The sequence below is a fragment of the Dendrobates tinctorius genome, unplaced genomic scaffold (genome assembly GCF_039654945.1).
Source record: "Dendrobates tinctorius isolate UK_male_01 unplaced genomic scaffold, ASM3965494v1 ptg000111l, whole genome shotgun sequence".
Lineage (NCBI taxonomy): Eukaryota > Metazoa > Chordata > Amphibia > Anura > Dendrobatidae > Dendrobates > Dendrobates tinctorius.
In genome coordinates, this window is record NW_027361779.1 from 42,856,425 (window position 1) to 42,868,775 (window position 12,351).

Consider the following 12,351-nt stretch of genomic DNA (forward strand, 5'->3'; position numbering starts at 1 on the left):
AGACTGTAAGCTTGCGAGCAGGGCCCTCACTCCTCTTGTTATTTGTTATAATCTACTGTATGTGATTATTGTTATGCTGTAATGTCTATTGTCTGTACAAATCCCCTCTGAAATGTAAAGTGCTGCGGAATATGTCGGCGCTATAAAAATAAAATTTATTATTATTATTATTATTATTATTATTATATTTAAAGCATATAGTGCGTGATCTTAAATTGCTTTTCCCTCCAAGATTTGTAATGTTTTTCCTGACTGAAGAACACCCTATTGTGATTTTGGTGGAAATAACCATATTATCCAGGTGATTACTCCAGTATTTAAAAAAAATAAGGGGTTTTGTTGTACCCCTAGGTAGGTCATGTTTCATCATAAGAACAAAGTAATGATATTGAGGGAGTGCACACTGGAGAGAGAAGAATAGTGTCTAGATCTTTCTGTTTTGATTAAAAAATGACATCTCATAAATTAGCCATGATAGAGAGTCTAATTTGTTAGTACAGTAAATAATGAGAGGAGTGAAAGTGATATTTTGCGACACTCCATGCTTGTCAGCCATCTCGGCTCAGTTGGGTGAAATGGTGATATTGGCTACACCAGCCTTACGCCACATTAGATAGAGTTTATTCTATATGCCTTGGGGGAATATAGGGTTGTACTACAGCAGAAAATGCTTTGAAGTTCTAAAAGAGAGACCAAACTTTTTTACAACAGCCTTCCAAGTTGAGATAGTATCTCTAAAATTGGACTATCAATAACATAGGACTATCTATAACAAGTGTTTGATTAGTAATTTGTGTATCCAATTTTATTTCTTTTGGAATTTTGCATGAAACCAAAGAATACAATATGCCAACGAACATGCTCATGTAATTTAAGCTTACCTCTGCATTACTAATTTGAAGGCGTACATCTGCCCAAAGTGTGTTCCGAAATCGCTGGTCAAACTCAATGAACTTCTGGAACAGGATATAGAGGGTTCCCAGTAGCTCCAAATCCTGAAGAGACAAGTTAACATTTGTTAGCACATACATGTTATAAATAACATTTGTTAAAAAAGTACCTTGTTAAATATAAACTTAAAAGAACATTGGAAAATATTTTAGTATATGCTGCATAAATACTCCAAAAGTCTTCTACTCAATGCACAATCCCCCCCCTTCTTTGACTTACTTTTAGCAAGAACCAATTGTAAGGTTAAGTTTCCTTAAAATCTCTCATCCTTTACTGTGTGCACAATTTATTAGGTGGGTATTTTGACCATACCATAATTTTTATGCAGATTTGTCAACTCCAAGCTGTATAAACTTGAATACTTATTGGATGAAGCAGATCAGTTGATGTGTATTTGTGTAATGAGGGACAGTGCGACTTAAGGACATCTTTTTAGAGTAAGCTAAATCTCTTTTTGGCCCATTTTGCTGAGGAAAACAAACTGCCTAATAATTATGCACACTTTAATAAAGAGAACAAAAGCATCAAATGCATTGAAAGTTGATATGATAGATTCTTCTTTCCCCTGACATCTGTTGTTAGGGGGAGAGTTGGGAAAACTAAGTACACAATAGATGATGAGCCTAAACTGGGACAGCTTTAGGGTGTGTGCACACGCTGCGGATTTTTCCACGTGGATTTGTTAAAAAACCGCAGTTTTTCTGCGGTTTTCCCCTGCGGTTTGACACCTGCCATGGAGCAGGTGCCAAACCGCAGCGGAATCCGCACAAAGAATTGACATGCTGCGGCTTTGAAACTGCAGCAAATCCACACGGAAAAATTGATTTTAATGGTACTGTAGACCGCAGCAGAAATTGCTGCGGATCTGCAGGACCAAAACCACTGCGGATCCACAGCAGAATCCGCAGCGTGTGCACACACCCTTATACAGCTTTTATGTCAGGAGTGCCTGGGTCTTGTACCTCTCTTTGCTCTTACAAAATCCTATGCAGTTTCCACCCTCCCCCCAGGGAGGAAAGGGGCAGGAGTAAAAGTTTAACACCAACTGGACAGACAAGGAGAAACCAAGGCATAGTCAAATGACAGACACACAGGATAAAATACAAAGGGAAAATTTATTACATAGTAAAGAAGCAGAAAAGCAAGACAAAAGAACACCAGATGGGGAAGGGAGAGGTATTCACAACAAACCGCATGCAACAATCTTGAAAGGACTAAAGTTATTCTCTAGAACAGTTTCTTTAATGGAGCCAGGAACAGAATGAATTCTATTGTTCGCATGGAGGGAAGCCAGGCAGAGGTTTATATAATGGAAGGGTGTGGTTCCAATAAGCATCACAGCCAATAGACCATAAGGAACTCTAAACCCTTTCCATGTTACAAGAAACCTGTTAACTCATAAATGGCCGTGTAGATTTAAAGAGGGCCCTGTGTTCAGCGAATCGCCGTGATCTTCTAATCTCAGATGTACCACAGGTCCCAACAGAACGCACATTCGGGTGAATGCATCTTTTAGCTTGCCCAACAGATCATTATTCTCGGAAACACATCATCCTGAGTAAACAGGACCTGTGCTGCCGAGTGGCAGCCTATGCACACAACGATCTATTGCAGATCGTTCAGTATGCATCTGAAGCTCAATCTGCCTGTGCATACAGGCTACGAGTATTAAACAACGAACTACCAGCAAATAAGTTGCTGGTTGACATATGTTTAATGCTGCACATTGCACATTCTAAATGGATCTTAAGTGGGCACACTGCTTGCAAGTTACATTCATTTAATTTTTCCAATCAATTGTGAACTACCAATTATCAATTATTCTGTTATCGATATCTGCTTTCAACATTAGTAAGTACAATCACAGACATGCTGTTTGACTAAGTCAAGTAGCTGACTAAAATGGCTCTACTCACAGTGGTCCTCCCATCATGTCCTTGTCATCTTGGTGCAGTCACAATGTCTTATAACTGACACAGAAGTTAACATGAATTGATTATATGACTATACTTTGACATACATTATTATCCATTTTTCACTTAATTCTGCAGCACTATCGCTATACCTTTCCAGTCTTGTCCAGTTCATAAAATTTCTTTGGAACAATATTGAACAGTTTTTGCACTGAGTTGAGGGTTTTTCTTTTAGCATCAAAGGCCTGGTACCTGTGAAAAGCAGTAGTATTTTTCCTTAAATAATGTTCCCACAAATGTAAAAACAAATCCATACAACACTGAAAAAGTTATTCAGCCTTGTATGGCTGAGACAGAAATATCTCCATCCGGGGTCCCACCACTGGAAGTATAGCTACTGAAACACTCAAGTGTGGCTATGCTACAGTATGCATAAATCCCATTTATTGCACAGCTACACTTCTAGTGGTCAGAGTCTGAAAGAAATCATTGCCGTCTTAACCAAGAAAGGCTGAAATGGGGATAACCCTTAATGGAGTAAGTATCATTATGATTTACATTTCATAAATCAATAGTATACAAAGAAAAGAAACCCTGTAAAATATATATTATCCTATAAATCTCCTTCTTTCTCCTCCAGGACTACTTATACAATTTCAAAATTCTCAATTCACGGGTAAAATCTGTATTCATTGAAGACAGATTGTTACATTACTAAGATAGGAGATGACAGTTGGTGCTTCTAAGATTCTATTTAGACGGGAGGAGGGAGGAGCAAGAAGCAAAGCTCCTCCCTCCTTCTCCCATTTATATAGAAGACTAGCTGAAGAGCCCGGCGCTGCCCGGGCATAGTAACTAACTACGGTTAGTTATAACAAATTATAATGATGATATCTATATATATAAAGATGAGTGTAGAGCCCCACGCACTCCGCATAGCCACATTCACTATAATATCCCACATCATCCCGTCAGCCAGAGCTACTGGACTACTATCCGTAATATCCCACATCGTCCCATCAGCCAGTGCCACTGGACTACTACCCCTAATATCCCACATCATCCCGTCAAAGCCACAAGACTACTACCCCTAATATCCCACATCATCCCATCAGCCAGAGCCACCAGACAATTACCACTAATATTTCACATCATCCCATCACGGCCGCCGGACTACTACCCCTAATATCCCGCATCATCCTGTCAGCCAGAGCCACCGGACAACTGCCACTAATATCACACATCATTCCATCACAGCCTCAGGACTACTACCCATGATATCCCACATCATCCTGTCTGCCAGAACCACCGGACTACTACCACTAATATCCCACATCATCCCGTCAGCCAGAGCCACCGGACAACTACCCCTAATATCCCACATCATCCCGTCAGTTAGAGCCACCGGACTACTACCCCTAATATCCCACATCATCCCATCAGTCTGGGGTCAGAACCAGAGCGCTGAGTGGAATGGTCCTAACTTCCATACCGGGGATCCCTTTAAGAAAGGCCTGGGGTCAGTACCAAAGCGCAGAGTGGATTTGCCCTCACTTCCATACCGGGGATCCCTTTAAGAGAGGCCTGGGGTCATTACCAAAGCGCAGAGTGGATTTGCCCTCACTTCCATACCGGGGATCCCTTTAAGAGGGGCCTTGGGTCAGAACCAGAGCGCTGAGTGGATTTGCCCTTACTTGCATACCAATGATCCCTTTAATGGAACTCTGGGGTCAGAATCAGAGCGCTGAGAGATTTGCCCTATCTTCCATACAGGAGATCCCTTTAAGAGAGCCTGGGGTCAGTACCAGAGCATTTGAAGGCAATTGCCCTGACTTCCATACCAGAGATCCCTTTAAGAAAGGCCTAGGGTCAGTACCAAAGCGCAGCGTGGATTTGCCCTAACTTCCATACCAATGATCCCTTTAACAGGCCCTGGGGTCTCTCTCTCTCCCCTTTTCCAGAGTTCTGTTCCTTTAAATTTCATACACTGGCTGCTGCGACGGATCTGTCCAAAAACCGAATCCAGTGCATCAGTTTTTTGCAAATCTGCAACGGATCCGTTTTTTCACACTTTGACAGATTGGTATGGAGGATGTGTGATGGGTATATAGGCACGGGAGGGGGGATTCATTTCTGTCATGTGCTCGCTGCTCCTTTCTGGGGGGCAGACAATGGCTGGGAACTTATGTTCCCAGGGATGCTAGATTTCTCCCACCATGTCAGTGTCTGCTGAGGTGCTGTCAAGTGGGAAAACTTGCTCATAGCAACCAATCACAGCTCAGCTTCTTTTAACCAGCTCTGGTGAAATGATTAGTGATTGGTTGCAAGGAAAACTGTTGCTCTTAGCAACCAATCACAACTCAGCTTCTCTTGAACAGCTCTTTTGAAATGAAAGATGCTTCGTGATTGGTTGGTGATACACACATACATACATTCCGTTTTATATATATAGATGTCAGTTGCTACTGAAAGAATCCCTATCTCAATAATGGAAAAGTTTATCTTCACTAAATACTGATTTTACCTGTGAATCGAGAATTTTTTAAATGACTGATCAGCCCAGGAGGAGAAAGAAGCAGATTTCTCTGATAAGATGTATTATAAAGTTGCTTATTTTCATGTGTAGGAAATAAAAAGTAAAACGCTGGTTACTAAAGAGTAACAAAAGACAAAGTAGAAATGTACATGATGAAATTCAGAAAAGGTTGAAAGGTTTCCTTTCTAAATCACTATAACAGTCATGGTTAGAATGACGACATCGGTTTACTGTAATCTCTGAAGCAGGTTTCCAGCTCCCACATTTCATACATTCCACTGCCCTTAGAGGTTTGCTAATAGGTTTTCTCCCTACACAGTGAAGAAGTGTGAACTGCAAAGAATTCCATATGTACTGTACCTGTCTAGTTTGTAGTTAATATACACTGCACGTTCCAAGTGTTTGTGTCCTAGACTAAATATTATATATATACATACACACACAACACACAACACACACAGATATAATACACACACATACTGTACATATATAAATATGTCTGTGTGTACAACATACACATACTCAGTATGTTCTTCTTTCAGTTTTGCTTACACGAGCCATTGTTTCTGGCACATTCTTTTAGATAGAGAATTTAATTTCACAATGTAAAATAGGGACAAAAAACCCAGTGCAAAACAAAAGGCAAAGTCTGAAGGTATGTTCACAATTTGCTTTTTTGCCGTGTTTTTCCCACATTTTTTCCTTGCATTGTTGCCACAGTACTAGCAAAGTGAATGAGATTTGTGAGATCCCACACACACGCTGCTTATATTTTCCTTGCATATTTGAAGCTGTTCCAGATCTGCAGCGTGTCAATTATTTTAGTGCTTTTTTCAGCGTTTTTCACCCATTCAAATGAACTGAGATTAAAAACAAAGTAAAAAAGTGTACAAAAAGCATGTAAAAAAAACTGCATAAAAAACGCACATATTTTATGCAACATTTTTACTGCCAAGAGATTCTTTTTTAGTGCAGAAATTGCTGCCATGTGTGCACGTACGCTTATGCAACTTGCGATGACTTACAATGGTATTTCTTGTGTCCTAATTTCACATTGCAAGATTTTTTTTAAAGTTTCTCGACATGCAAAGTGTTCAAATATGATTCAGACCTGAGAACGATTAATAGCAGTTTGCTTACTTCTCATTGAAATCATGCAGTCGAGTCACAGCTTCCTCTGGCCTCACACCGGGGGCTGCCGGACCCTGTGTATCAAAGCGGTTCCTAAACTGGATCACCTCCACCACAAAGCTCTGGGAAGAAAAGTCCAACAAATGTTAGCCTCCTTTCTGGTTTGACTAAGGCTAGCTTCACATTAGCGCTTTTGAGCTCAGCGACGGCCTGCGCACAGCCGCCGCTAAGCCCCGCCCCCTGCCGCGCCTCCGCCGGTAGCTCCGCCTACCAGCGCATGACGCTGCATGCGTCCTGTGTCCCCTATCTTTATCACTGGGACTGCAGGCCGTGCGCAGTATGCGCTTGGCGGTGCATGCGTCCTTTTGACGGTGCGCCGACCTGCGCCAAATGCAACCTGCTGCAGTTTGGTTGCACTCGGCGTACTGTCAAAGAGGCGCATGCGCCGCCAAACGCATACTGCGCACGGCCTGCGGTCCCCAGTGATAAAGATAGGGGACGCGGGACGCATGCAGTGTCATGCGCCGGTAGGCGGAGCTACCAGCGGAGGCGCGGCAGGGGGCGGGGCTTAGCTGCGGCCGTTTACCAACGGGCAGTTCCATAGTGTAGCAAATATCCTTTTTTATCTTTATACACTCTATTCTGGCCATTCGTGTTCATGTTTGTGATTTTGATATGGCAGATTACAGACTCTGCTACTTATGCAGCTTCGCCTGTATTGCCTGTGCCTCCATAGGTTTGCGGCGGTTGCCCTAATGTACTGTGTTTTTGCCCATCCAGGTAAATAGTTGCCTCTTTGCTTCCTCAGTGGTAACTGGCTGCTTCTTGGTGGCAGTTTTGACCCTTTGTGTCCCCTATAGACACTTTTCATATGAATTATTATCCCCCCATTTAGGCTATGTGCACACGCTGCGGTTTTGCTGCGGATCCGCTGCGGTTTTTGCTGCGGATCTGCAGCCGTTCTGCAGACAGTGTACAGTAACATGTTATCCTATGTGATTTACAATCTGATGTGCACATGCTGCGGATTTTTAACTGCGGAAAAGCTGCGGTTTTGAATCCGCAGAAAGAAATGACATGTCGCTTCTTTTCTGCGGATTCTGCTGCGGTTTACCATCTCCTCCATTGTAGAGGTGATAAATGGCAGGAGAAAACCGCAGGCCAATCCGCAGGTAAAATCGCAGGTCATTTTACCTGTGGTTCCGTAGATACAAATCCGCAGACCAATCCGCAGTGTGTGCACATAGCCTTAGAGCTATAGGGGCTGCTTTCTGTGCCTCTGTTCTTAAATGCTTTTTATTCCCAATAAATCTTATTAAGTATTGCTCTTTCTTTACTTTTTCTGTATAAGTAGTGCATAATTGACCATTTTCTGGATTTAAATGTATGCTTCATTCAAAATAAAAGTTTTCACTTTTTTCATTACGAAGGTTTAGTACATTATATTTTCTCTTAAACATCGGTACTTGGTTGAACCTCTGCTTCCTTTTCAAGTCTTTAACTGTAAATATTCCTCTTTCATCACAAATTCAGATATGTCATTGGAAAATAAAAACACTTTCTTTCTCAATATTCTTCTATTCTGCCTAAGTGTCTCTTAACACTATTGATAGCTTTCTTAATGGAGCTTTTCCTCCTGTCTCATATAGAAATATACTTACATGGATTGTCACCAGGTCAGAGCAAAGATCCCGATTCCAGCGATGTGTCACTTACTGGGCTGCTTGCTGCAGTTTTGATGTTGTAGATCTAGCAGTTCTCGGAATGCTGAGCTCTGTATAACCCTGCCCACACCTCTGTTTGGGAGCTTTCCATGTACACTGTGCGTAGGCAGTAACCAATGAGCGGTGGGGGTGGACTGCATAGCTGTAGTTTACTAGTGATAATCTCCTGTTGTTAAAACAGTGTTATCAAAACAACAGCAGGTAACGCAGTAAATCAAACATCTCTATAAGCATAGTCTCTGCCTCTACTTTATCTTCCTCTCAAATATGCTAGCAAAAAAATATCTCTTTAATGTTTCTGGGCAAGTTCCTCCATGTCTTGGTTCCCAAACTTGTTATTATTACCATTACTCCACTCAAAGGCAGACCGTGCTAGATAGGCAACATTACATGTCCTTACATTGGGCATTACTGTCCCTCCGACATAAGAAGGCCAGTATTATGAATAGCACGTGGTAGACAAGCGGCTGCAGGGAGAATATAAATTTGTTTCATCCCTCTAGCAAAGCAGCCTAACAGGATTTAATGCTATTTAGCTGCAGATTAACCCTATTTCTGCAGATAAAGAGTTTTTGGACATGACAGGCTTCTTTTAACCGTAAGTTGAACACTTGTCTTTAATCTGTAGTGTTTCTTTTATTTCCTGTTGCCCTGATGTTCTTTTATTATTTTTGGGAAATATTACACTGTGTACAGCATCCCCTGAATGTCATAATTTCTAACCGTTCAGAAGCACATGAACAGGGATACAATTGTGTAATGCCCAACTCTTCCCAGAACTGCCGGTGTAATGAAATTTCTGCGTCTCCTACGCATGGCAGAGATTAGGGCGTAATATGACGTCAGCTATTACACATGCACTCTTACTTTAACTTGTTTATCAAGTTCTTGCTTAAAGATGTCCTGTTTCTCTTTCAATAAATCGTCCTTTACCTATAAAAAAAACACAATTTTTTTTTACAAATTATCCTGTTATTTGGGTGAATTTTATTCATTCATTTATATATAACTTAGATTTGGAGTCTCATAGTAAATATCTATTAAAGCTCGGATAAAAACGTAAACCAATCAGGGCATATTTGTCAATAATTTCCAATTTTTAGTGCAATCTTATACTAGATAGTCCTAAAATGCGCCCGATTTATTTTGTAGTCCAAGTTGTTTGCTAAATCTGGTGCATCTTTATACCGCCTAGTCTGAGTTCACATTAAGATACATTTAGACTGACACTTCTGAGTGCTTCCAATAAACATGCTTAATAATCAATATTCTCGGCCTCACATGACCTGTGTAATCAGGACACGTGTTCCTTAGAGTAATGACGTTCTGCGCACTCAGATCAATCATTTTAATGATCGTTCTGTGCACATTGAGGGCGCAGTCAGATGGCCGTATCGCAATCCTGGCTGTCGGCTCTCCTGACCTGAGTGTGACAGCTGCATAGAAATACATCCCGCTCCGGTCAGGAGAGCCGACGGCCAGTCTGAAGATAGTGATGCAATCCTTGCACGAGTAATACGACGGTCTAAGCACCCTGAAAGTGGGATCGGTCTGTCTAAACATGCTACTAAAACGACCGCTCATCGGCTTCTATGCAGTTGGTTGGCAGTTGTTAAACAGCCACGGATTGACCAGTCTAAAGGCCAGAAAATTGTGACAAAAGATGGACTTCACAATGAAAATCCACACAATGTGGAATGTAGTAAATCCCATCTATATGCAGGAGAAAAAAGTCTAAGTGGATTTAAGGGTACACTTGTGGGGAAGGTGACCGGACTTGTCAGAAGAAAGAGGGGACGGTTTGTGCACTTTAGACAGATGTTAGTAATGACAGATGGGAAAGAGCTAGGAAAAGTGTAGAATGGGTGCAGTACCCTGGTTTGACCATAAGATGGCAGGGGGGAGTGTGAGTACAGGACTTGACAGCAGCTTATGGCTCTAGAAACCGTTAGTCATGGGGGGCGGGTTTACAGGGAACCGGGAAGGTTATAAATAGGACAGGAGGGTTCCAGAAAGTTCCAGTCCCGGGAGGAGCTCAGAAAGAGAGGAGTCAGTGAAGGAGTATGGACAGTGTGGAGAGCTCAACTAGGGGACTGAGGAGAAAAGAAGTCAGGGGGGTGGCCCCGACACGAAGAACTGCAGAACAGACGAGGCCCCGGGGGTACCGAATTGACAACGACCTCTGACCAGTGAAGTGCTAGTGGTAGATAGGCCTAGGGCGGCCCCCAGTGACAGAACCTTGAGAAATGTCATAACACCAGAAGAAAGGTGTGTGTACCCGGGTCTGAATACGAAGAGCTGTGGAAGTGCTGCGGTGTATTGTTGAGGTCGTCAGAAGGACGGCCAATAAACTTGGACCTGTTGTACCCGAAATCTGCCTCCGTCTCGTGTCTGTGAGGTCTGTTCGCGGTAAACAAGGGACCACCCCCCAAGCTGGGCCACCTTCCTACACACTAACCTGCAGCCTATTAATTGTGATACAGTTTTGTAAAGTTCTGCAAATCCTAGAGTGAAAACTTCATCAAAATCTGTGTGAAGCAAAGGCAGATTTCACTCCAGGTATTATGCAGATTTGCTGCAAAATTAGAGGTGAAAATAATCTGCATTGTATGAATTTAGCCTTAAAGGGGTTGTCCAGTCCAAATCAATAAGTCACTCTGTGTGACTGCAGACTTATGAATCCCACCAGTGAATGCACTGCACGCTGCAAGGATTTACTGGTTTCTGAGCTGGGACTGGAGGGTATGTATGCGTTATACATACTCCCGCCCAGGGTCCGTCTAGTGGGTGTGGCCTCTTTCCATACACTTGTATTGAGAGATACCACACCTAACTAGTGACGTGGTCGTTCAGTGGGCATGGATGACTAAAGGATGCAGCCTCGCTCCATACAAGTGTATGCAAGCAAGGGCGCGCCCACTGGCCGGGAGTATGAATGACGCATACATACCCTCTCCTGACTCAGAAACAGGCGAATCCTCACAGTGCAAAGTGTGAACACTGGGGGGATTGATAAGTCTGCAGTCGCAAACAGTGACTGCAGACTTTTTGATTTGGACCTGACAACCGTTTCAAAAGCTAAACATATATAAAGTGCTCTCAGTGAGAGAAACAAAATAGGAATCTTGTGGGTATGATACCTTTTAATGGCTAACAAGTAATAGTGAATGTTGTTACAAAGCAAGCTTTCGGGACTGCTTACGTCCCTTCATCAGGTTATCAGCCTGATGAAGGGACGTAAGCAGTCCCGAAAGCTTGCTTTGTAACAACATTCACTATTACTTGTTAGCCATTAAAAGATATCATACCCACAAGATTCCTATTTTGTTTCTCTCACTGAGAGCACTTTATATATATTTTTCTACTGGCTAACACAGTACCAAACCACTTTTTTCGTTTTGCTAAACATTTACCATAAGACCGGACAACCCTTTTAAGGATGCCATTCTACCCATTTTAGGTGTATGTTTAGGAAATTATGAGTCAGATCACCTAATGATTTCCCATTGTTACATATATTAAATTATTTCTATTCTATAAACCGATTTATTAATTTTGTTTCACAAATGCACAAAATCATATCCCTGATGGGATTCAAAATTGGTGATTAGAACAGTCCCAACAAGCTGTATGTCCACAGACGGAAAAATGAAGCATATCAAGAAAAGAACACTGTCCCTACAGTGAAAAATGCAGGAGGCTCTGTTATGTTCTGAGCTGCTTTACTGCATCTGGCACAGGGTGTCTAGGATCTGTGCAGGGTACAATAAAATCTCAAGACTATCAAGGGATTCTAGAGAGAAATGTGCTGCCCAGTGTCAGAAAGCTTGATCTCAGTCGCAGGTGATGGGTCTTGCAACAGGATAATGACCCAAAACACACAGCTAAAACATCCAAGAATCGCTAAGAGGAAAACATTGGACTATTCTGAAGTGGTCTTCTATGAGCCCTGATCTAAATCCTATTGAGCATCTTTGGAAAGAGCTGAAACATGCCATCTGGAAAAGGCAACCTTCAAACACGAGACAACTGGAGCAGTTTGCTCTTGAGGAGTGGGCCAAAATACCTGTCGAGATGGACAAAGTCTCATTGACAG

At 42.2% G+C, this 12,351-nt stretch overlaps 1 protein-coding gene across 1 annotated transcript in view; it reads right to left on the reverse strand.

Moving 5' to 3' along the window:
* The window catches only part of LOC141100933 (uncharacterized), a 516,918-nt gene that overhangs the window by 320,542 nt on the left and 184,025 nt on the right, over positions 1-12,351 (reverse strand). Inside the window, exons 29-32 of the mRNA XM_073589707.1 lie at positions 9,123-9,188; positions 6,541-6,653; positions 3,017-3,116; positions 882-995 (exon numbers count right to left, since the gene is read on the reverse strand). Of these exons, the coding sequence (XP_073445808.1) occupies positions 882-995; positions 3,017-3,116; positions 6,541-6,653; positions 9,123-9,188 (393 nt within the window). The remainder of the gene's footprint in view (positions 1-881; positions 996-3,016; positions 3,117-6,540; positions 6,654-9,122; positions 9,189-12,351) is intronic.